The 27,500-nt window shown below is 30.0% G+C and overlaps 1 protein-coding gene across 4 annotated transcripts in view; it reads left to right on the top strand.

Moving 5' to 3' along the window:
- LOC143062745 (GTPase-activating Rap/Ran-GAP domain-like protein 3) overlaps positions 1 to 27,500 on the top strand; it is a 126,286-nt gene that overhangs the window by 65,330 nt on the left and 33,456 nt on the right. For all 4 annotated transcript variants that reach the window (XM_076234510.1, XM_076234512.1, XM_076234513.1 and 1 more), the window contains exons 3-15: positions 2,351 to 2,428; positions 5,062 to 5,146; positions 6,362 to 6,480; positions 7,462 to 7,526; positions 7,999 to 8,089; positions 8,632 to 8,707; positions 9,471 to 9,569; positions 11,108 to 11,211; positions 14,321 to 14,432; positions 17,851 to 17,896; positions 21,024 to 21,130; positions 21,641 to 21,756; positions 23,325 to 23,426. In XM_076234510.1, the coding sequence (XP_076090625.1) occupies positions 2,351 to 2,428; positions 5,062 to 5,146; positions 6,362 to 6,480; positions 7,462 to 7,526; positions 7,999 to 8,089; positions 8,632 to 8,707; positions 9,471 to 9,569; positions 11,108 to 11,211; positions 14,321 to 14,432; positions 17,851 to 17,896; positions 21,024 to 21,130; positions 21,641 to 21,756; positions 23,325 to 23,426 (1,200 nt within the window). The remainder of the gene's footprint in view (positions 1 to 2,350; positions 2,429 to 5,061; positions 5,147 to 6,361; positions 6,481 to 7,461; positions 7,527 to 7,998; positions 8,090 to 8,631; positions 8,708 to 9,470; positions 9,570 to 11,107; positions 11,212 to 14,320; positions 14,433 to 17,850; positions 17,897 to 21,023; positions 21,131 to 21,640; positions 21,757 to 23,324; positions 23,427 to 27,500) is intronic.

The raw sequence follows: 27,500 nt of genomic DNA, 5'->3' as shown, positions 1-27,500 counted from the left end.
ATGCTTTTCTCAGGCTGTTTATATTTTAATTGTAGTACAGCAATACGATAGGAATGAAATGACTAATTTGAAGAATTGGAGACGTCAATTTTGAATTTCCCCAGTAAAACTTCATATACACATATATACCACCAAATGACCGTGGCAACACAGCTATATTTGTATCTTAAATATTGCCCAATCGTTTGAAGACGATTAAAAATTCTTTTGATCATTCTTATAAAATATACTTGTAATATCATCACTAATCAAGGCATTAAAATTGTACATGGAAAGTAGTAGCGGTACTTTGTTCACAATAGTTATCAAAGGTACCAGGCTTTAAATTTATAATGCCAGACGCGCGTTTCGTCTACATAAGACTTATCAGTGACGCTCAAATCAATATAGTTAGAAAGCCAAACAAGTACAAAGTTGAAGAGCATTGATGACCAAATTATAAAAAGTTGTGCCAAAAACTGCTAAGGTTATCTTTGCCTTGGGTAAGAAAGTCCTTAGTATTTCGAATGATTCATACTTTTACAAACAGTAAATTTATAAAAATGACCATTTCACAACTTAGATATATGAAAATTGTTTACGAGTATATTTCATTTTGGTTTTTTAGTTTTTTTTTTGTCTTAAGGGAACGTTAAATGGGTTTTTGCACCTGTCACATCAATAATTCAATGTTAGTACTATTAGTGACCTCGTGCATGATTACCAGTTTGCTATATATTCTAGTATTTATTCTCCACAACCTTCATGTACATCTATAGAGTGTTAATAACATATAGATTTAGACAGTTTCTATTGCTGTTTTCGTTCCTTTGAATAGGTAATTAACAGGACGTGTTTAAATGTATAGTATTGAAGAGTATTATATATTAATTAAAACTTACATAACTTTTTTTTAATTAAAGCAATACATATTGCTATTCGGCATACCTCTGGTTTGATATTACAATATATATATTATTGGATATTATTACAGGGGGTAATTAGTTGGTAGCTATTAAATGTTTATCGTGTAAGATGTTCATATACTGTTTTTTTTTCAATGAGCATCACTGGCTCTGCGAAAGTCAAAGTTCGAGGTCTCTGTATGAACAGAGAATTCTATCACTTTCATAGATGAAATATTTGTGCACCGTCTTATATTTTTTGTAGAATACATTTTCTTAGGTCTGGTCTGTCATCTATTTCCCGCACATTCTTATCAAAGGACTGAAGAAGACCAAAAATACAATACAATCTACACTTCTTTTTCATGTACTATTTTTAATCGAAGACACTTGGTTATTCGTATGCAATGCATTGTCACTTTGTTTATTTTCTTTGGTTACATCTTCTGACATTAGACTCGGACATCTCTTGGACTGAATTTTAATGTGCGTATTGTTATGCGTTTACTTTTCTACATTGGCTAGAGGTATAGGGGGAGGGTTGAGATCTCACAAACATGTTTAACCCCGCCGCATTTTTGCGCCTGTCCCAAGTCAGGAGCCTCTGGCCTTTGTTAGTCTTGTATTATTTTAATTTTAGTTTCTTGTGTACAATTTGGAAATTAGTATGGCGTTCATTATCACTGAACTAGTATATATTTGTTTAGGGGCCAGCTGAAGGACGCCTCCGGGTGCGGGAATGTCTCGCTACATTGAAGACCTGTTGGTGACCTTCTGCTGTTGTTTTTTTCTATGGTCGGGTTGTTGTCTCTTTGGCACATTCCCCATTTCCATTCTCAATTTTATTGTTAATAAGTATTTGTATTGGTGTTCATTTCATACAATGAATTTTGTGTTTTTGCTGGATATATTATCCTAGCATATAACATTTTTTTACTAATACACTAGACTTTAATACGTAAAATTTCCTTATTCTTATATTCAAGTTATGTTTCATTTTCTTCCCGGTTTCGTCTTAAAATTTTGTTGAATCATGTCCTTTTCATGAATTCCAAAATGTATCACATGTTTAAAAGATTAACATTGGTTGTATAATAGTAATTAGTATCGCTTGATCATTTTCTAGCTGAACATAGCTCTTATTTTAAGTGGGAGGTTCGCCTAGCAATAAAACCCGGTTGAACTTACCATTTTTTCTTAAAAGTCGTTACTAAGTCAGGAATATGACAGTTTTTATCAAATATTCCGTTTATAAGTATGTTGGCGTTTGTTTTATAGCAGTTTGGTGTTTCTGTTGTTCCGTTGTTTTCCTGTTATAGTTTGTGTCACTGTGTTTCCTTCGGTTTTGGTTTGTGACCCAGTTTTGTTTTCGCTTAATCGATTCATGACCGATGAAGAGCGGTATACTACTGTTGTACTCATTTTGTACACCTTGAATGACTAACAATACATTTTATTTCTTTCAGTTAAACGCTGTAGAAGGAGATGGCACACAAACTGCTGGCAGATTTCGAATAGAAACAGGAGATCTAGATGGCGATGACGTAAGGTTTTACGACACACATAAAATCATATAGCTATGAACAAAATTCTAGTCTGTAATCCTGAAAATAATCAGAATATTTGCGTATATAATTCTTTTCCTTTTCTGTTAATTAATAGGTTATGTTTATTCAGTAATAAAGAATTCTATTCGTTTGAACTTTCAGTGCTTTATTGGAAGCAAACAAAACTAATAAAATTTACGACTTTAATAGATCAGAAATGTGTAAATCCAGATGTCTAAAATTTATTAATTTATTGTAACGCACTAGATGACCTTAGGTAAAATCGGAAATTTCTAAGATTGGTCCTGTCAACGGGAAAAATTATAGACAATTGGTTTGATCTTCCAAACACTAAGAAGAAAAGTCACGATTGACGTCATGCAATGTTTTAGTTTATTTGTTATCATTCATAAATATATACGTGTACTGTGCACTGACAAAATTAGACAAATACATGACAATAAAAAGCAAACTACATAACGCAGAAGGACCTTGTCTTTATCTGTTATACTTTATTTCGCGCCTTTGGTCATTGTTTTCTATTTGGTTTGACCAATCTAATACATTTTAGATTTTAAGAGAATTATAGACTTTAAAAAGACTTCTTATAGGAACATTCTGTGAAAAAAGACTGATAGGTTTTATCTACCCTTTTCTGCATAAGAAAATGCATATATCAAGTGAGAAATATGACAGTTGTTATCTATTTGTTTGATGTGTCTGAGCTGTTTCCTTTTTTATTTTTCCACAGAGTTCAGTATTTTTATGATTTTACTTTTTATATATCATTTTACCCTCATGTAATTAGTGATTGATTTGAACACATTTGAATGCAACGAGAAATTTCAATTGACCATACTTATATCTTACGTGTTTGTTCAGTTTGATATCCTCTTCAGTGACCATCAACCAGTTATCAAATCAATGATTTTTTTTAATTATGAAATGAAGTTTAATTTTGTAATCATAGGTCATTTGGTTCATATAAACGTCATTGTAGTCACGACCATGAACCCTCCCGGGCAGCCACTATTAATGTGCGTGCCAAAGACTTATGAAACGGCGCATTAGCAACTGTTGCACAACTGATGGACATCTCTCATGTGACTAACAATGCTTGTTTTATAACGGATACAATTCTATTTCATTATCGCATAGTAAATAAAGACTGTCAAGGCCTAACAATTAAAATTTTCTAATAATATGCATATTTATCGGTAATAATAGCGATAATAAATTATAAATGCTATAATTATTGTCATCTGAATGTTACGAAACACAACGTGTGTATGTACTTTATTAATCGGTAATTACAAGTTTATCACTTATTCGATTATTTCAAATAAATAAATAATGATTATTCAAAAACAGATTTTAATAACGTAGGGCAATGCTTAAATTAATTTATATTTATTTTTTTCTTCTAATTCTATTATGTTTATCTAAACAGAGAGAGTACATTTATCTAAATTGGTAAAATCTTTTCTAATAAATATTATTCAATTTATTCAAATTGAACTAGCCTTCGTCAAACACTTCCACTTCTTCATAACGACAACAGTTGGAGACAACAGAAAACGGAATATTTGCGCCATTAGCGATAAAATACCGACTTCGTTTAGTTCAATCTCAATGTCAACAGTTCATGGTCATCATCGTAGCAGCAACTACAGTCAACAATATTATTTATGATAACGTGATCATGAATGAGTTTGAATTCTAATCCAATTATCGTTGATCTCCGAATTTACTGTAATTCAATGTTGTTTACGTGTGTTGTCGATTCAATCTGCAATGCATACAAAAAAACTCAGCGGGAATGTTAAATTCAATTTTACAAATTGCACTTTGACATTATTGGAGTAAACAAGAACGGTTGTCCTTGGGATTTTCTGGTTACCCTTCTATATCGTTGCAAAGAATATTATTTAGTACATGATACTTATTTTAATCTTGTTTTCAAAATTTGTTTACGACTGAGATTTCTTCATATTTTTAAAGATGTAAAATCAAATAAATGTACAGATTGAATACGTAGCTCACGCTTAAGTTTAAAATTTAGTTTATATTTTATTTCGTTATTCGTGTATTTAATATTGAAAACTCAATTGATAGTATGATATACTGCTATTAGCTTCATACCCTCTGTTCGATTTACAAGCTGAGACGTAGAGATATGTCTTTGTAAATATTTGTAAACATTTGTTATTATGTTTCTATTTCCGTTTTACATCAAATATACGAGTTATTGAAGTAAAGTTAGGACAAATAATAAAATAAAAAAGTTATTAGTTAGATTTTGTTATAAATATAAGTCAAAATTAGTTGGCTATGTATACCACTAATTTTGTTTTAAAAGAAACTGTGAATTAAGATTTGAATCGACATTAATATAAAGACTAATTACAGAATTAACTAAACAGAACAGATCAGAAATATACAAAGAATCCGTTTTCATTACTACCCTAGCGAGTTGGTATATTTCGGTAAATTCTTAAGTACAAAACACATGTACTAGCAAACAACCGACAGAGATAGAAGAATAAATAAATATGTGAAATTTTAATTCCATCACACAATAATCATAAATTTAGAAAACCTATTTAATAAGTAAGATGTATATTTTATAGCTATCGAGTACAGTTAACAGCCCAGTTCATTTAGAGAACCCAGAATTCCAAACACGATGGTACTTCAAATACTTTTTAGGAAAACGTAAGTATAGGACTTGTGTGCTACCGTAGATATCTCGTTTATTTGTCATCAATGTGACCACATCAACTTAAAACGTATAGCATATGATGTGCACTTATTTAAGAATGTCTAAAAATTAGAAATTTGGGCGATATTGTTCGGTTCACTTTTCATTCAATTGTGATAGGGCGAGCAGGTTAGGTGTCCTTATATGGAGGAATAATCTTGTTAGATTCTTTATCACAATTTTTCTCAAATTGAATTCAATATTGATATATCACAAAGGCATTCTACAAATTGAATAGGAATTACCTGTAAGAAGGAAGGAACTATTGAGTTCTAATTAGTTCCTTAATTCAGATCAAGAAAATTAAAATACTGATAACAGAAATGACCTCAATACGAGAATGTATTAGACAATTTCTTACAAATAAAAGTGATGATCATATCTTATTCAAAGCTAAAGAGATTATGCAAATTGGAATCGTTAATGCAGACATGTCTATAGTCTCCTATATCTGACCCGAAGCACGATGATATCTTGGATATTTGTATGATTAAAACTGTGTCCTGGACCTCATTGATTATGAATATGATTGTCACAAAGTAATATTGATACAGTCGATAGTTTCGCGACTGTCATGCAAGTGAGAGGTTACATGCTAGCTATATAACCAGGTTAAATCCGACATTGTCTACAAAAGGAAATGTCTGTAGCAAGTCATGAGTATGACAGTTGATTTTCGTTTGTTTGATATACTTTTCCGTTTGAATTTTCCTTAGAGTTTGGTGTTTTTGTTATTTTAACTTTTTAATTATGTCTTCTGATATATATTTCAAATTTTTTGGAGAATGGAGTATAAGATTAATTGTTTTCAAAGCTAATTTGAATACAAAAACGAACAGGATAACATATGTTAAACAAAAAGAAACACTGGGATTTGAAGAAATTTACTTCCAGCATTGTTTGGCATATAAATTGTTGTATTTTAATTTAAGATGAAAGTAACAGAAACTAGTGTTTGAGTTCATGTCCACGTTTTATTCATTGAGAAAAAGTTAAGAGATGGTGCAATGAATTCCTCATAAGCATAAAACATCATATATAAAGCATGATCAGTATTTACACGCAATGTATTCAAACTTATAGTTAAACCTCCCACTGCTCTTCCAAAATACCCTTTTAACCTCGTATATCTTGGCACAATTTCAGATAAATCTTACTTTATCTTTCAGTTCACCAGAACTATGTAGGCACAGATATTGATCGAGAGCCATTCCTGCTGTCCGTGGTCGTCACAGATGCAAATAACCATAATGTTCAACAGTACAGGACTATCTTGTGGTGCAAGACTGTAAGTCTTCAATGATCCTGTCAATCAAAATATATAGCCTATTTGTTAATCGATCTTATGACGTCATGAATATATTTTACAAAAGTTTTTTTTTCCAACATGAAGGAATTGGGATAAAATAAAACAATGCTTTTGAGCTTCTTGATTTTTTTTTAAATTATAAATTTTCTGTCATATTGTTTTTTTTCTAGTAATCAATCAAAATTTGAATCCAATTAAACAATCTGAAACGACTTCATGCAATTTCTCTTCAAATGATTAGATAAAAAGAACAATAAGTTTAATATTAATTCATAATTTTTTTTGAAAATTTGTCTCAGATGTGTGAAGTTTCACAATATTTCCATATAGTTCTCTTAACATACTATAGGTTTATAAGTAAGTTAAACGTTTGCAATTTACCATTCTTGATAATTGAACCGACTATGGATATACTAGTAAGTAAAACTTTCGAATATTGTGTAATGAGTGTAGTATGGCTTCTTTAATTCTAGTGTTACTGATGAATCTTTTTTAATCCTGTTATCTATGATGATTTATATTAAACAAGTGTTTATTTTGATTCATTGAACCAAACTTTATATGTATAATTGTAATTTACTATTATAACATTAACCGTGTTGTTTTCTTTTTATGTCCCATTAATGGACATTATGTTTTCTGGTCTGTGCGTCTGTCCGTCGTTCATTTGTTCGTCCATTCGTCCGTCCGTCTGTTCGTCCGTCTGTCCCGCTGCAGGTTAAAGTTTTTGGTCGAGGTATTTTTTGATGAAGTTGAAGTCCAATTAATTTGAAACTTGGGAAACTTAGTGTTCGCTTTGATATGATGTTTCTAATTTTAATGCCAAATTAGAGATTTTCCCCCATTTTCACGGACCACTTAACATAGAAAATGATAGTGCGGATGGGCCATCCGTGTACTTGGGACACATTCTTGTTTACATTTAACATATGATTGAATATTTGTTTTTTGTCTTTCTAGGGTGCCAAGAAGATAGCATTGCCTTATAATCAAAGTAAACCACAGACCGTTAAAGGCATCTTAAGGTGAGACAATAAAAACGTGTCATAAAAACTGTGAGTCGATTTATCTATGCCATTGAAAGAGCTACATGCAACATTGTAACCCGTCATTCATCTATGAACACTGAATGTAGCTTCATTTGAATCGCGTTTATATTTAAATTTTATGGCGAACAAGATAAGTCATTGCTACATAATCTGGTTTCTGTGAAACACCATGGCACAGAGATCTACGGAAGGTCTTGCGATTTTTGCTGATGTTTGTTTGAAGAAGATCATAAATGTTTTATGGAAAATCGAAACATCTTTATATAAAAAATTGTGTGCAAATGAAAATAAATATTCCGTCGAAAAAGTGATATAAATTATCAAATAAGACCTGTTTTTTTATACCGAAATCTGTACTTTTGACGAGCAACTTCTAAAGCTTAGTGATCTTAAACCAGATAAGATGTGTTTCTTTCTATATATATACTATCCTTTTGTTTAATTTCAGTCATTTTAATATTAACAAAACTGAAAAAGGACCAAAAGAGATATTTGACTCTGAAATACAAAAAGAATTACTTGTTTTGGAAGAACAAGAGGTATGATAAGATATTCTTGAAAGAGTAGTTTTTAGGCACATAACAATGTCTTTCGAAATAATAATTCAACAGATAATACAGTATATCTGCTTTGAACTAATTTTAGAAATGAACAATTTAAGTTACAAAAAATACTTTATCTAAATGACATTATTTACTTTGATTTTATAATTATTGTAACAGTACAACACAATGTAATGAAATTTAACATAAAAAATAATTCTCTTTGTGTTAGTGTGTTAACACTGCAGCGACCTTGTTGTGTTAGTGTGTTAACACTGCAGCGACCTTGTTATTTCGTCTTGCATGGTTATTAAAGTTATTTTGTATTGCAGTCATAAGTAATACTCCAATCAAACAGAGAGCTTACATTTCAAAAGTATATTGACATCTTTTAGTTTGAAAATAAGTCTCTAGTTATTGCACCACTTACATAACTACATTTTGCTTTTTATGTAACAACAAATCTTTTGATAAAAAAAACATACAAAAAACTACATGATGCAGATACGTCAAATACATGTTTTCCTTTCATTAAACAGGGATCAGTGAATTTCAAATTCGGAGTTATTTATGCGAAAGAGTCTCAGGTGTCTGATGATGAATTCTATAGCAATGGTAAGCTAATCAATTCCTAATAGATCACTTCCCCTAAAGTATGACAAAATATTCGTATGTCTTTAAATTCAGGCAACAATAGTTTACGGATGTTCAAATATCGTCAATCAATTACGAAAACACAAATCAAGGCCGTACGGTGACTTTTTGTGCATTTCTGTGTCATTTGGTCTGTTGTGGAGACTTGTCTCATTGCCAATCATACCACATCTTCCTATTTTTTCATAGAATACAAAAATTGAAGGAATCTCATGAACTATAACAGGAGCAAGACTGGGTGCGTCTAGAGAATGCGAATGTTCTGCTATTTATTCATCACTCGCCATTCAAATTCACACTCCGTCCAAATATCTAAATAAGGAAGTGGACACAATAGGAATAAATTATTCATCCCATATTATTTACCCTTATTTAAGAAATACTTTGTTTCCTAATATATATTGCTATTTTTACTTTTATAAATCCATTCACGAAAAGGACTATCAATAGGTACGGCAGTGCTAGTCGAAATAATCAACAGAAAATACATCACAACCAGTTTTGGTCCAGATTTTAAATATATATAGGTAAACCTTGTATCTTAAACGTAGCATTTTCACTGTTCTAGTTTTGATTTTTTTTTCAATTTTTATCAGCTGAGGATTTGTAATTTGTTATTTAGGAAATATTTAGGTTACCTTTGATAAACAACATGTGTTTTCCTTAAACGTTCATGATTAGTTTTTGTATAAATGAGGAAGAACTGATTCTTATTTCTTTTCAGAAGAGACAACAGACAGTTTCAACAGCTTTCTTCGCTTACTGGGTTCGTCTGTTTCCTTAAAGGGTTGGGACAAATTCAAAGGTGGCTTGGACGTAAAATGTAAGTGAACTCATCAAAGGTACCAGGATTAAATTTTGCATTTACGCCAGACGCGCGTTTCGTCTAAAAAAAAAGACTCATCAGTGTCGCTCAAATCTCAAAGTTAAAAAGGCCAAAAAAAGTACGACGTAAGATCCCTTATAGGTAACTGCAGGGTATAATCTTCATTATGATTTGATAAATAGTTGATTACTACAATGTATCAAAGTCAAATTACGTTGAATGATATTGTTAATTACGCAGTTTCAATAAAAGGCATTTTCCATATGAGATAACCATGACTCCTGAATGACCTCGTATGAAAATATCCTGTTTAGCAGATACAAATTGTTTAATGTTGAAAAGAAAGTATAAAAACTCCGCAAAGGTAGCACATTAACATTAAAAATTTGAAATAACAACAAAACATACCAAACAATAATACATTATTAATTAATTATATTGTCAATTTAATTTGATTGTTAAAAATATTGACAATGATTTATTCTAAAGTGATAGCTTGTCAGGTGGAGAACCACTGTCTTTAACTTTGAAAAAATCGAAACTCGATGATTTCCAGACATTAATTCGATAATTATACGAGTTGTTATGATTTAACAACGATCCATCAGTCTGTGACGAGTGAAACTGTCATGTTTTACAAGAGCATGTAGTCGAGTCTCGTTGTTTAAAGTTGACGAACAGAAACACATTAAGATAACATGAGATTTATTTGTATTGTAGTCCTGTAATATTATGTTGTCATTTCAATTTTATATTTAACATTGCCATTAAAGTGCGAGGTTTGGCATGCCACAAAACCAGGTTCAACCCACCATTATTTCCTTTAAAAATGTCCTGTACCAAGTCAGGAATATGGCCATTGTTATATTATTGTTCGTTTCTGTGTGTGTTACATTTTAACCTTGCGTCGTTTGTTTTCTCTTAATTTTGAGTGTAATTTCACATTGCGATAAGACGTGTCACGGCACTTGTCTATTCCAAATTCATGTATTTGGTTTTGATGTTATATTTGTTATTCTCGTGGGATTTTGTCTGACGCTTGGTCCGTTTCTGTGTGTGTTACATTTTAGTGTTGTGTCGTTGTTCTCCTCTTATATTTAATGCGTTTCCCTCGGTTTAAGTTTGTTACCCCGATTTTGTTTTTTGTCCATGGATTTATGAGTTTTGAACAGCGGTATACTACTGTTGCCTTTATTTATAGGAAATTCAGAATAAATATAATGCAATTTCATCAGTTTGGATATACATTTTAATTTGAGATCAAAGGCATTTGAAAAAGGTTTGAGGAACAATAGTCAGCTGACTTTAACATACAAGTGAGAGATTGAGCTAGCTATAAGACCAGGTTCAAGCCACCATTTTTTCTACATTTGAAAATGCCTGTACCAAGTCAGGAATATGAAAATTGATGTCCATTCGTTTGATGTAATTTATGTTTTGATTTTGCCATTTGATTAGAGACTTTCTGTTTTGAATTTGCCTCGGAGTTTGATATTTTTTGAAATTTCTTTTTACCCTCTGTGTTTATGTTTCAGCAAATGCTACTGGAACTGAGTCAGTTTATACAGTATATGAGGGGCATGAGATAATGTTCCATGTGTCTACACTACTGCCTATATCTAAAGAAAACATGCAGCAGGTATAATAATGTATTCAACATGTAATACAGCAGTGTATAATATGTATCGTTTTAAACAAGTCCAGCATTAGATGCACTAACGGCTGAGCTTTCGTAGCATGTGCATCTATGTCCATTAAAGTTTGATCCATTCGGTTTGGTTTAGAAGTTCTTGTCAATGGTAACTAATGTTCCCCTGTGCCTGTTGATCATAGTTTAAAGCTTCTTTCTTGACGATTATGGTAAAGAATATATTGAACACCTTTTAAATCCGTTTTATGATATTTCATGATTAACTGAGATACAGTTTTTTATGCATATTGAGACATATCCAATGTTGTAATTATTTCCCATGGATATACATTAACTAATGCATTAGCAGTATTTTGTTTGATGTTCTTAAATATTGAACTCTGCATTAATGAATGAAATGAAATAACATTAATATTTTGTTGTTTATTCTTAGCTTTTAAAAGCAAATGTTGCAAACTAGTTTAAGCTATAGAATTATCATCTGTGATTCTATTAGAATGAATGTCCTTAGCCATAAAATATCTTTCCGCAGAATTAAAGAAGACCAAGAAAATCACTTTTTTCTATAATTAATTCTTTAATTACGAATACAAGAAAGTCATGAAAGTAACTAATCAAAATTAATCCAACAAACACTATTGTTGTCAAAGAGAGTCAATATTGATTTTTGCAAAGGAATATGATTGATTAAGATAACTTGCTTTTGCCTAAAATTTAATTTTCTAGCACATTTCTGTTCCTGTAAGAAGCATGAGTTTATTCTTCAAACTTAAAGTTTTGTAATCTGGATGTGTATCAATACAAATTCAATTACTAATGATTTATACAGTGAACCTTGTCAATGAAGGCAAACATAATATTGTTAATTTTCATTACACTGGAACATGAATTTAGTTTCAGGTTTTCCATCGAATGAATCATGCACTTTCAGAAATGTTTGAAGCAAAATTCAAATAAGACTCCAAATTTGCATATCCGTCAATGTTTTAAATGAACGCGTTTCTTATAAACAATCATGAAATATATATTTAGTCTATTTCAGAGTTAGTTATGAAATATCATAACCTTTTAATTAAGACATGAAAGTCCGTACGTCGTGAATTAAAAAAAAGATGTATGTAAAAAGTCTGTTCCCCTCGGTATGCTTCATAGTGTACTTATTATATGCGCTAAATTAAATCGTCAGCGGTCTCCAATGTGAATTTACGTGGTATACGTAGATTAGTTTAACGGTTTATTTATTGTTAAAGCTCTTTAAATAGTACAATGTAGTTTGTTTATGACAAAGTTCTTCGAAAAGAATAAGATTTAAAATAACTTCTATTTTTGATCTGCTAAATTTTTATTTCGAACTTAATTTAGACCAATAAATATATAAGAAATACACAAGTTATTTAACCTTGAATTTTGAATGATTTAAAATGTAGTGGTTGTTCATATATGGTATTAAGGATTTCTCAATTGAAGTTGTCATGGACCGGAGAGAATTATTCGTAAACCACTAACGGCTTCATCTATGTACTTCTTAGAACTATGTTGTAAAAAAACAACAATTATATTGCGGTGGTTAATGTAAATTGCATCAAAATCAAAACATTTAGATATGATAAAAGTCAGCGAGATTGTCTTCAGTTTTATCTAACCTTACTGTTAGTAGAATTGAATGTAATCTATTGTGAAGTACAATGCATATTTGCATTGACTATTTAATTGTATCAAAGATATCACCAAATATATAATAGATGTATAACACGTTATTAAACATGACATTTGAACCTATAAAATAAACATCATGTTAATTGTACCATTTTATAGAGGACCTTCTTATCATTGATTGCATGTCATGTTCAATCTATAACATAGAAGTAGTATCTTCTACAATGATATCGTCTTCCGTAAATATTGCTAAAATCTTTATCAAATGAATATGGTTTATGAATGATTCTTAAATGTACCACAGGAAACTCAATTTATACTAAAAAAAAACAAGCTCTTTAACCGATTAATTCTAAAAAGGTTTGGCTAAATTAAAGCAGTCAAGTTTTATAGATATTCTAAAGTGTCTTTAATGTAACATAATAATGTTTAAACTTCCTTGCTTGTCAGAGATAATAACATTAACTTTTAAACTATTCCAAGGACATTGTCGACCTAGTTTTTTCTTCCAAACAGTTCCACAGTACCAGTAATGGTTTATTATGAATATGCTGCTCTTAATGAAAATCACACTGTTAAAATGTGGTGCCTCATTTGTATATTTGACAATAAGAAAGATAAACAAATGGAATTATTTTCTGCATTTCGCATTAAGGACCATAATAATGATGGACGAAATAAACAATAAAGACTTTAAGTATAATGCATTTATTTTGTAATTGGTGAATGAAAATCAGAAAACAACTTCCTACACAAATCGATAGATCTAAAAAAAAAATGATTCTGAAATTGGTTTAAGAAACGGAAAAATGATAAATTCAGAAATGGAAAATATTTCTTGGTTAGTAACGTATAGCAGATTTGCATCGTTCGTAGTATCTTCACGTTCAACAATTACGTTTCATTGTACCCATATTTTGATATTTTTACCTTTTTTGTCGGTTTGTTTTGTTCACACATTGTTGTCAATATAATGGAATCTGAAAATTCCTGTACTTAGTCTGGAATATGATAGTTGTTATCCATTCGTTTGATGTCTTTGAGCTTTTGATTTTGGCTTTTTTACGTTTTGAATTTTCCTCAGAATTTGGTAATTTTGTTATTTTACTTTTTGCTGCATCATCACTGTTTTGTACTGGTGCATCCGACATTGATGCATATTATAAGATAATTCATTAAATATATTCAATAGTATTTTATTTTGTCTACTTAATACTATTTCACCGTATGAACATTGACATAAATATAGCTCAAATTTGCAAGTCAATTACCATGGTTCTTTAAGCTTCGCTATACGAGCATTGTAGTTATGCTAGTTACGGTAAACCCCTTTTTGAAGCTGAAATTGTTTTTAGATTCTATATTTTTTCTATCTGACGGTCAATCTAAATATGTAACCATTAAATGTATCCATTTTAACTTTTATGTGTTTTAATTTTAGGTTGAGCGGAAAAGACATATAGGCAACGACATTGTAAATATTGTGTTTTATGAATGTGATAAAGTGGACAATACAACCTTTAAGCCTTCTATGATGAAAACAAGGTTTACTCGTATCCTTTTTAAAAGAATGTACAAATGGTAACTCAATAGTATGGAAACCAAAGTAAACAACACCAATCGGGTTAGGTGTCGACTTTGCCTCTATGCAACACTATAAAAATAATACTTTTTTAGTTCATTAGAATCGGTCAATTATCATTATAAATAAATCTAACAATAACAGCTAGAAATCTCAAATTTACATTTTCGCAAAATTCCCACAAAATTGCATTTCGTTTATTTGTATTTCATTATATTAAAACGATCCAATGTATTACTCCCCCAAACATTGTAGTGGATGTAGAGTTATTAATTTAGTTTGTTGATATATAAACATAATAACCTAAATGAATATCAAAATTAGTTTATGTTAAGTTTTACGTGAAAGGCCGCATTTACAAATCAAATCATTCAGATATTATTCTGATAATATGCATCCTTTATTACTTGTAATTCATATTAAATGTAAAACACGTTTATTAATGTATTAACTTCATGCGTAATTGTTTGTGACAATTCTATTACCAAAAAGTATAATTTGTGAGTTTGATTTTACATAAATTGTTTTTAATGTCTTTGGTGTTAAAGGTACATGTTAAAAGTACACGAAACCTCATGTTATTTGAAAGCAGTGATAGTTGTATTTATTGTATAGCATTGGTACCTGTGTTGATAATTATCTTATTAAACCAAAACTATTTATTTGATTCGCTTATGTTATCAATTGATTTTAGTTCAGTAGTGTAATCTTATATGAAAATAAGGAGATGTGGTATAATTTCTATTCTCGTCATATATCTTTCCTTACATATGTGTCTGTATAAACCATAAATTCTGCTTGTTATCTTGTTTTTAAGTCAAACAAATATAAAAATGACTTTTACAAACGAAAACAAATTCATAAATTTCGTCCTCTTTGACAGACGCAGTTTTGAGATAATAACTTTCTTATTCTATGTGATTACCAAAAAGTTCATATCTCATCCATGGTGTTTCATTCAATCATTTTCTTATTTTGATCCGAATATTTGTTAGTGATATTTTCATCCTAGTAATTGTCATGGAAATATGAGGTCAAATGACGTTCTAGTATCTATGATTTAAAACAAAAACCGTCAAAGATCATAGATTTAAGCATGAAAATAGAAAGTTCGTAATCGGAAATGTCTAATACTATTAATTGACGATCAAAGTACTATGTTCTTTTAAAGTCATAAAAAACGAGTGACCGGTAAAAATTAATGTTCTTCCAATTCTTGAACCAATACATACAAACATCATAAACTTAGCCTTCTTTTTTCGTGTAAATTTTGTATAATCGTCATTTTTTTTCAATCGGCCAGTGTTGTTGTGAAAATATGGCAGGTAATTAAAGTTCTTGTTTTGAAGCAGAAGTTTAACGTTTGTCACCTGTTTGTCAACAATCGACAAAAAATCGACCAAAAAGCACGGAAATTGAGCACGTGTTTAACAGTAAATTCAGATAATAGTTTATTTTAAGGACATCCATGCGTATTGTGATAACCGGATTTTTACGAGGTGGGTCACACTGAGGTCACTTTGCATACGGAAAATATGTCGGGGGAATTGCTGAAAGGAAGCAATTGAAATAAAGTAAACTTCTTCTAAATATGAATAAATTAAAGAATTTTCTTCAGAAAAAAATATATGTAAATAAGTTTTATAATGAAAACTATCCATGGAGTTATAAAAAAAACATATGCATTATTTTTTTTTTTGATTTGAGGTTTCATATGGCTTTTAGTGTAATTTTGTCATAGTTAATTACATGTAATAATACTTTAGGAGGCAGTTCGGATTTTTATGATATTCGATGTAAGCATTAAGAACTCCTTAAACTGTATCTTAAAATCTCCTTAAACTGCATCTTAAAATCTAAAACGTGATATTTTTCGCTTTAAAATTTGCACAGAATTTGTGAAATAAGTATATAAAAATGTGGAGTGTATTTGAAAATGGGGGAAAGTATCCATCGTATTCATTAAATTGCGACTTCTCATTAGCCCGTTCATACAATTTTAGCCAAAACTATACTTTTTTTAATTAATCTGTTTAAGCGATATGAAAATATCTTGATTTACTGGTCTCTTGTTTTGCGGTATACTACTGTTGCCTTTATTTGAATGTATTTGTGTATGCCTATTGTCTTAATACGTCTTTGAAAGAAACTCTTGACCATTTAACAGTACACAAAATACTCATAGAAGATTTTTGTTCTGTAAATGATTCATTTGTTGATCTTTGCTGGGAGAAATTATTTTAAACCTAATACAAAAGTAGCATGATTAACAACAGTTATAATCACGACATTTGTTTTGACGTGCAGTTTAAGAAATATAAATGTTTTCGGTTTTATTATTCGACATTCTGAAGGTTCATCGAGAGTTCATTGTTTATTTAATGCTTTTCGATTCCTAATGAGTCATAACACAAGATGAAGAAACTGTCAATATTTTGTAATTGTCAAGGATTTTTTCGGCAGTCTGAGTCACAATTCTGAATTACATATCGGATACTAGTACTGTCAGACGAAATTGCTTTCTATCATTTAAAGTCAATTCCGACTCCTGATTCTCCTGAATTTCTCAAAAAAAAACTTTTATATCATTTGCAAAATCAGGAGATATTTTTATGACCATTTCTTTACAAACCGAAAAGCAACATTGCAAATTCCAAACGGAATGATAAACATGTTACTCCCTCATTGGTTAATCAATTTTGATTTGATATTGTTGTTTTGATCTGAACGGCTGTTAAAAGACTAGACCATGAATTATTCAGTCATTGTCAGTCTTCCAGGAACTTTTTACTGCGGTTAATTAAGTACTGTTGAGACAATTCCAGTGCAATCAATTGAGATATGTTAGTTTATGTTACGACTTATATACCAGTACACATGAACACTCAATATGATTGTTGAAAACTACTTAACAGTACTAAATTGACTGCAAGATAGTTGTCTGAACAGTACTGAATTTACCAGTCGAATTATAGAAGAGGGACGAAAGATACCAAAGGGACAGTCAAACTCATAAATCTAAAACAAACTGACAACGCCATGGCTAAAAATGAAAAAGACAAACAAACAACAGCACACACGACACATCATAGAAAACTAAAGAATAATTAACACGAACCCCACCAAAAAACTAGGGGTTATCTCAGGTGCTCCGGACGGGTAAGCTTATGTGATAACAAATCCGGTAAATAGTCTAATTCGGTAGGTCACATTCATGTAAGGGAAGGGGATTGTAGTTACGACGTAAGGAACGCGGTAGAACAAAAGGATTCACATAATTTAAAAAAGGTTTTCAAATATTTGAGAATATTGTAACATTATGCTAATAAGTTATTCTTGCCTTAATAGAAAGGAAAAATAAAAAAATTTAAATTTCCTTAGCGTTACAGATATATTTGCAGTTGTTGTATATTGTAAACAGGATAACAGTTACAGGTAACCATTTATCTATAGTAGTTATCATCGTATCATGCACCACAATTATGTGTTAACATTTGTTCTAGTATGTTTTAAATTGTATTCAATATAACAAGACCGATTTGAAATAACTGGATTCAAAATGTCTCGTTAATATTGCATCAATTAAGAATCAGCACTTCTTTATTTCGTGTCTTTTATAATAATACTAATAGATTCGGCCACTTCTCAAGAAAACTAAGAAAATTTACCTCTGTAATTTAAAATTACAACACTTGTTCCTAATATAAAAATCAAAAGTTTGTTAACATGCAAATTTATTATATATATTGTTACTTAATCATGCCATTACCGAATCATTTAATACTAGATAAATTTTACTCTAGAGAATCACCAATCTACTTTTCTAATTTTTATAATATTTTAACAGTAATCTACCATTAGTTATATGATATTGCAGAAGAAAATTTATATGCGCTTAAGATGATAACACAATGTTGACTGCTGTACCCCTATTTTTGACATTTTTATCTATTGTGTCTGTTTGTTTTGTTCACGCATCGTTGACAATATAATGGAATTTAATCCGACTGTCATAAAAGTGAAAGGTTTAGCTAGCTATAAAACCAGGTTCAATCCACCATTTTCTACATAAGAAAATGTCTGTACCAAGTCAGGAATATGACAGTTGTTATCCATTCGTTTGATGTGTTTGAACTTTTTTTGATTTTGCCACTTGATTTGGAACTTTCCTTTTTGAATTTTCCTCGGAGTTCAGTATTTTTGTGTTTTTACTTTTTTCTATACAGTCAAAATATAATGAAAGTTTTATAAACTGATTAACAAACCAGCAATGCTAGTACATATGTATCCAGTAAATCAAGTAAAGCGATGGGGTTCTCAAATTTCTGAACTTTTTTTTATAAATCCATCATGCTATTGCAATTTCAAGGTAAAAAATTGATTTGTTTTATTATATCGATTCGCCCTATTCCGACAGTTTTAATGGTATCTTGCCATACAAATATATTCAAAGGAATTCTACTAAAACCTTCAGAAATTTTAACAACAAATTTCTGTTGTAATAGAACTCGTTTAATCGGTTAATCGAAAGAAAACAAATTTTGGCTTCAAGCTAATAGTACAGAATCCGACAAGAAAAATAAAACTTGATTGATTATGCAAATTATGACATGTCTTTAACCGTTTTGCAATTTAGTGCAGCTGGTTGTTTTGTGTCTATTACCGGTAATCTAATTTTCAGTCGGACATCAATAAGAATTTGTCTGATAGAAAAACTACAGATTGGGGCGGTGAAATTGAATTTGAAATGAAAAAAATGCTACCTATATCTGGCTGCAAAAGTTATGGACTTGTGGTAAAAATCCGTCTATAGACTTTAGCTTTTGAGTTAAATGAAAAATTAACACGAGATATGCTAGGCAATTGCACTATATCACATGCTTCTAAACGAATAAAGAAGAAAGAAAACCTGTGTAAATAAGGACACGGAGAAGTCATAATAGCCTATTCGGTTCAATAGCTGATAACAAGGTTATTGACAGGAACATAAACAACCTGACAATTTCCCAATGGGATCCGATCTATCTTGTTCAAGATGGGATGGTTACGTAAATTCAATTTCACAATAACTTTTGATATACAATTTTCCTAGAGATGATTTTTACTAATCCCGGTCAAACCTTTTAAACCTATTTCTCAACGACGACATCAGAATAATACACCGTGTACAGCTAATAATAACCATATTTTTGTAACTTTTTGTGAATTGATTTGTGTAATGTTTTTAGCAATTTGAATTTTCACGTCTTCGGGAATGAAAAATCTTATAATAAAAAAGCATTATTATAGATTTTATTTTATGATACAAAGGGATTTAACACAAATAGAATTCAGCATTACCCTTTCTAGTGTTGATGACCCAACTTGTATCTTGCTTTTAAGTGTTATAGGCTATTCATCTTAATAAAATATTATCTTCAATATGTACTCTAAGATAAGTTAACACCTATTGATCTTTACTTGTTTTGCATTGTAATCATTATAACTATAGGCAAGAGTTTATTCTTTTGTGTTTTGCTGTTATTCCCTAATCGATGAAGAAAAACATTCAGACCCTATTTCATAATGACATAAATTCACACAAACAACTTTATAGCCGAAACAAGACGTTTATTGTATTGGTATTATAAGATAACCATCATGCATCTATTTTATACAATCAAATTTCACTGTTTAAATCTTTATGTATATTCGATTGATCCTTGGACTGTTGCAAATTTGTAATTGTCTTTCGTTATCACTTCATTACATGTCAATAATTCTGAAGACATTTTATGATTAAACACACTGATTCTAGAAGTTATTGATGTGTAAACTGTGCCGTTGAACTAAAGTACACTGTTTAAAAGATTTGTTCATTCTAATAATTTTCCCCCCAAATAGTTTCATTTTACATTGCAACAAACCCTTATACATGTGCATCGTCCATGACTCTATCGCAATGACGTCGACACGGTTTTCAAATTAGTTAACGAACGTAGGATTGTCTAAACGTGGTCTATTGAAGTATGAAGCAGGGGGAAATTACAACGGACCAATATATTGAAGATAATACAGATTCGAAAATCAAATTAGAATTATGATTTATTGTATGAGATGTGCTTCGTTCGTAAAACTGTATGTGTAAAATCAATCAAGACTCTGTTGTCGATTGCAACATGGTGTTGTTTTGTGTCTTTTCGTAATAAACAAATGAAGATGTCAATGGTCTACTGGGAATCTTAGATTAAATTAATACAGATAGACAACACATAGGGATAATAAAGTGGACAACAAACGTAAATTATCAAATAACATTACAGAAACAAACGACATTGACAATAACCATACAAACAACCTTTTTATGATTTCTACTGCTCCATAAGTAAACAGTTTATATTCCAAAACTGACACCACAGATATTAATGCATTCCTTAATAAACCCGATATTAAATCATGTTGTTAAATTTTATGAGCATGTAAGCTGGCCCCTTCTACAATTATGAAGAATTGAAGAAATAAATGGTATGTGGAAACTCGTGTATTGCAGTTAAGATTGAATATATGATTTTATTTTTTGTAGGCTCGTGGTATTTTCAGAAGAATCTGTTCCATTATTTGGGCCACCTCTGCCGTCACCACCAACATTTTACGACCATCGAGAATTTAGGGATTTTTTACTTGTGAAATGTAAGTAATTATGATGAAAAAATATTGACTTTTCAGTGTCAAAATCATAAAATCGTTTCGCACAATAAAACAAACATCAAAACCGAGACGTGTGTGATTATGTGTTTTTAGTGTACCATGTGCAACTTTTGTTTAATCAATTCTTCAATATCTTCATGTTCCAGCAACATTTTTGTATGTCTGATTTTTTCCCCTAAAACTGAAACACAGATGCGCTTCATATGACGGACACATTACCATGACGTTTTAGGTTTGTAGGTGTCATGTTTAACATTTGTCTATAATGATGTAAGGTTCTATCTGCATATATTGCTATTTTATTGATAGTTTTGCAAAAATAAATAGTCAGCCTTTCGTCAAAGTTATTCTTGGAAATGAACAATCCATTCTTATGTAAATCGGTTATTAGCTATCAGACAAGAAAGCTGATCCTAATGGCGATCAAAGGCCATTAGTCAAGACTATTTTGAAATAATTGCATTTCCATTTTCTGATTTGTCTTTATTTCAGTAATAAATGGTGAAAAGGCGGCAATAAATAACCCTTTATTTGCACAAAAGAGAGAACGAACGTTGGAAATGTTAATTAAAAATCTATACCAAGTGTACATGTCAGAAATCAACAAGGTAACACTTAATTAAGTATAGTTTTTAGTTGTAATACATAATCATGTGTCTTCTCTTATATAGGAAGAGAATTCGGAATTTATGGTACATTTTTATACTTTTTACTTCCCCATGCGCAGAATGAAAATATGTGAGTTGAAAAGAAATAAACCGCCCTTTGCCTTTTATATAATATAAAAAAACTTCTATATATAGTGATCCGATATATTCCTTTTTATAAGCAAGTTAACAAAGCAAGGAATTTGCTGGTTTGTTCAATTTTATAAACACATAATGAAGAATTAGTCTGACGCAGATGCTTGTTAAATATAAATGATTGATAACAGCAATTCAATTATTTAAACAAATGAATATTTTAGTGAGCACGATCTGCTTTCCCTTCCGGAGCACATGAGATCACCCCCAGTTTTTGGTGGGGTTCGTGTTACTTAGTCTTGAGTTTTCTATGTTGTGTCATGCGTACTATTATTTGTCATTTTTAGCCATGGCGTAGTCAGTTTATTTTCGATTTATGAGTTTGACTGTCCATCTGGTATCTTTCGCCCAATTTTTAGTAATTAACTCTTTACGTACGTTTGACCGAAGCTGAATTTAACAACGAGACAATAAAAAGTTATTTGAAGCATCAACTTTAAAGAGCTATTCCTATTATTCAATACCTTAAACATGAAATGTCTGATAAAATTAACGATGTAGTTAACAATGATAAGATTTGGGATTAATTTCCATTAACAAGGTATAGATAAAGGCAAGATTCCAATTCAATAAATACCTTTTCACTTAATTCTACTAATCACATACCTAGATTACTCAGATGATATAATTTGATGTGAACTACTTAAATATATGTTACTAGGTCGATGTAGTAATTGGGAATATAAATAGGTCATTGTCATTTTTTATACTGGCCCCTACAAACTGTTTCCTAATAATTCTATTCTAATAACACTTAGTTATATATTTTACCAATTAATACAGAATATCTATTTATACATATATATTAGTCAAAATTAGTGTGAACACATTTTATTCTTTCCCTGTTTATTAGGCCAAATATATACAATAGCATACAGCAATAGCTTACATAAATGTATAAATGCATTTTTTGAAAGAACAGCTCATTAAACATAAGTTATGTACCCTTGAAATTAAATAACAGAAATCATATGGACACTTATATTAATTCTGTAAATTGGTGATTTCAATCTAATTGTCCTGCAGAAAACGAACGATCAAACTAAATGTAAATGAAAAACTGAAAATTGTACGTATCATTTTACATATCGTAATATACATGATATAAGGGCATGATAAATTACTTCTTGTTTTGCAAGGCTGACATAGGTAATTATATTACCGGACTGGTTATTTCTTTACTTGATTGAACCCGGATTGTTTCTAACATAACAACGTCAGATATTTATTAAATTCCCATTTTGCAAGAAGCTATATATTTACACCAGACGTTGCAGGTCCCTTGTGACAACTGTATATTGTCAAATTAAAACGGAGACCGCGAAAGGCATACACATTAGATATTGGTTAATATATATTATGTATTTTTGTAGAATAACATGTTGTACCGACGAGCTTTTAGTGATGTTATCCAAGATGTCCAAAGTTCGCGGAAAGAAGAAGCAAGACGGGCTGAATTTGTACGAGTCGGACAGGTACATATGACTGATTACAAATTGTATTATTGATGATAAGTTGTTTGTTTATTTACAACAGAAATTAATTATTGATTGTTTGGATACTTTGGTTAATATTGTGATTATCTAATCATTAGATGCAACATTCTGAGTTTCAGGAGTGTTTATTTGTGTCATTTGAAACAGAAGCAAGACAAGATAACAAAAAGGAAACTAACATTAGTCTGAAATATACATTAGAATAATAAAAGTTTCATTACGGGTGTGCCAGTATGTAACACCATATTTCCATTTGCAAATAGAAATTACAGCTTCTTGCATTGATATTTTGACAAATAAAAACTAAATAATTATCTTTTAGACTTTAGACAAAGGCCACAAGACTCATTACGGAACAGATTTCTTACATGCATATTATTGCTTCAGTTAATGATCTACTTTATACGAAAAAATGACAATTATTGAAGATCAGTCAAATATGTTGATATCAAACATTAGTCGTTTTATTTTACCTGTGATCCTCTCAAAGACAAATACACAAACGATATCAGAAGTCTTTCATTTATTGTCGAGCCTTCGACTTTAGTCGAAAAAGCGAGACATAGCTATCCTACATTCCATCGTCCACAAATATTCACTCTGGTTAAAGTTTTTGAAATTTTAATAAACTATCCTGGATTGCTACCATACTTGGACAAAAGCTTGTTTATGATCATAAGATAGTATCCAGAAGTAAACTATGTGTGTCATTTTTTCCGTATTTTACTTGTAAGTAAATGGACTTAGTTTTTCTGCCAGGAAACAATACATTTACTCTAAGGATAAAGTTTTAAAAATTTTAATAACTTTCTTATACTATCATTGATGTGTACCAAACTTTGCCAGAAGCTTCTTTATGACCAAAAGCTAGTATCTAGAACCAGACACAAGTTGGTTCCTTTTTCCTTTTTCCTTTTTCGATATTCAAATTTTGAAAAATATTACAAGTCCAAACTGAATTTTTTTTTCCTTCAAAATTTTTTTTCCTTCAAAATTTTTTTTCCCTCAAAATTTTTTTTCCTCAAATTTTTTTTTTCCTCAAAATTTTTTTTTTCCTCAAAATTTTATTTCCTCAAAAAAATTTTGTCCTCAAATTTTTTTTCCTCAATTTTTTTTTCTCAAATTTTTTTCTTCCTCAAAATGTTTTTCCTCAAAAAGTTTTTCTTCAAATTTTTTTTTCGTTTCCTTATTCGTTTTTTTTTTACCTTTTTCGATTATCATCCTTATTCGATTTCCATTTCCTTATTCGATTTTCATTTCCTTATTCGGTTTCTTTTTCCTTTTTTAATATTCATTTCCTTATTAGGTTTCTATTTCCTTATTCAGTTTCTATTTCCTTATTGGATTTTCATTTCCTTATTGGATTTCCATTTCCTTATTCTATTTTCATTTCCTTATTCGGTTTCTTTTTCCTTTTTCAATATTCATTTCCTTTTTCGGTTTCTATTTCCTTATTCGGTTTCTATTTCCTAATTGGATTTTCGTTTCCTTATTCGATTTCCATTTCCTTATTCGATTTTCATTTCCTAATTCGGTTTCTTTTTCCTTGTTCAATATTCATTTCCTTTTTCGGTTTCTAGTTCCTTATTCGGTTTCTATTTTCTTATTGGATTTTCATTTCCTTATTCAATTTCCATTTCCTTATTTGGTTTCTTTTCCTTATTCGGTTTCTTTTTCCTTTTTCAATATTCATTTCCTTTTTCGGTTTCTATTTCCTTATTCGGTTTCTATTTCCTTTTTCGATTTTCATTTCCTTATTCGGTTTCCATTTCCTTTTTCGATATTCAAATTTTGAAAAATATTACAAGTCCAAACTGAATTTTTTTTTTCCTTCAAATTTTTTTTCCCCAAAATTTTTTTTTCCTCAAAATTTTTTTTCCTCAAATTTTTTTTTTCCTCAAAATTTTTTTTTCCTCAAAATTTTTTTTCCTCAAATTTTTTTTTCCTCAATTTTTTTTTCCTCAAATTTTTTTTTCCTCAAAATATTTTTCCTCAAAAAGTTTTTCTTCTAATTTTTTTTCATTTCCTTATTCGTTTTCTTTTTCCTTTTTCGATTATCATCCTTATTCGATTTCCATTTCCTTATTCGATTTTCATTTCCTTATTCGATTTTCTTTTCCTTATTCGGTTTCTTCTTCCTTTTTCAATATTCATTTCCTTTTTCGGTTTCTATTTCCTTATTTGGTTTCTATTTCCTTATTGGATTTTCATTTCCTTATTCGATTTTCATTTCCTTATTCAATTTTCATTTCCTTATTCGGTTTCTTTTTCCTTTTTCAATATTCATTTCCATATTCGGTTTCTATTTCCTTATTCAGTTTCTATTTCCTTATTGGATTTTCATTTCCTTATTCGATTTCCATTTCCTTATTTGATTTTCATTTCCTTATTCGGTTTCTTTTTCCTTTTTCAATATTCATTTCCTTTTTCGGTTTCTATTTCCTTATTCAGTTTCTATTTCCTAATTGGATTTTCGTTTCCTTATTCGATTTCCATTTCCTTATTCGATTTTCATTTCCTAATTCGGTTTCTTTTTCCTTTTTCAATATTCATTTCCTTTTTCGGTTTCTAGTTCCTTATTCAGTTTCTATTTCCTTATTGGATTTTCATTTCCTTATTCAATTTCCATTTCCTTATTTGGTTTCTTTTTCCTTATTCGGTTCCTTTTTCCTTATTCGGTTTCTTTTTCCTTTTTCAATATTCATTTCCTTTTTCGGTTTCTAGTTCCTTATTCAGTTTCTATTTCCTTATTGGATTTTCATTTCCTTATTCAATTTCCATTTCCTTATTTGGTTTCTTTTTCCTTATTCGGTTCCTTTTTCCTTATTCGGTTTCTTTTTCCTTTTTCAATATTCATTACCTTTTTCGGTTTCTATTTCCTTATTCGGTTTCTATTTCCTTTTTCGATTTTCATTTCCTTATTCGGTTTCCATTTCCTTTTTCGATATTCAAATTTTGAAAAATATTACAAGTCCAAACTGAATTTTTTTTTCCCCAAAATTTTTTTTTCCTCAAAATTTTTTTCCTCAAATTTTTTTTTTTCATCAAAATTTTTTTTCCTCAAAATTTTTTTTCCTCAAATTTTTTTTTCCTCAATTTTTTTTCCCTCAAAATTTCTTTTCCTCAAATTTTTTTTTTCCTCAAAATATTTTTCCTCAAAAAGTTTTTCTTCTAATTTTTTTTCATTTCCTTATTCGTTTTCTTTTTCCTTTTTCGATTATCATCCTTATTCGATTTCCATTTCCTTATTCGATTTTCATTTCCTTATTCGATTTTCTTTTCCTTATTCGGTTTCTTCTTCCTTTTTCAATATTCATTTCCTTTTTCGGTTTCTATTTCCTTATTCGGTTTCTATTTCCTTATTCGATTTTCATTTCCTTATTCGATTTTCAATTCCTTATTCAATTTTCATTTCCTTATTCGGTTTCTTTTTCCTTTTTCAATATTTCCATATTCGGTTTCTATTTCCTTATTCAGTTTTTATTTCCTTATTGGATTTTCATTTCCTTATTCGATTTCCATTTCCTTATTCGATTTTCATTTCCTTATTCGGTTTCTTTTTCCTTTTTCAATATTCATTTCCTTTTTCGGTTTCTATTTCCTTATTCAGTTTCTATTTCCTAATTGGATTTTCGTTTCCTTATTCGATTTCCATTTCCTTATTCGATTTTCATTTCCTAATTCGGTTTCTTTTTCCTTTTTCAATATTCATTTCCTTATTCAATTTCCATTTCCTTATTCGGTTTCTTTTTCCTTATTCGGTTCCTTTTTCCTTATTCGGTTTCTTTTTCCTTTTTCAATATTCATTACCTTTTTTGGTTTCTATTTCCTTATTCGGTTTCTATTTCCTTTTTCGATTTTCATTTCCTTATTCGGTTTCCATTTCCTTTTTCGATATTCAAATTTTGAAAAATATTACAAGTCCAAACTGAATTTTTTTTTTCCTTCAAAATTTTTTTTCCTCAAATTTTTTTTTCCTCAATTTTTTTTTCCTCAAATTTTTTTTCCCTCAAAATATTTTTCCTCAAAAAGTTTTTCTTCAAAATTTTTTTT

The sequence above is a fragment of the Mytilus galloprovincialis genome, chromosome 2, assembly GCF_965363235.1.
Source record: "Mytilus galloprovincialis chromosome 2, xbMytGall1.hap1.1, whole genome shotgun sequence".
NCBI lineage: Eukaryota > Metazoa > Mollusca > Bivalvia > Mytilida > Mytilidae > Mytilus > Mytilus galloprovincialis.
This window is presented reverse-complemented; position numbering and strand designations above follow the sequence as displayed.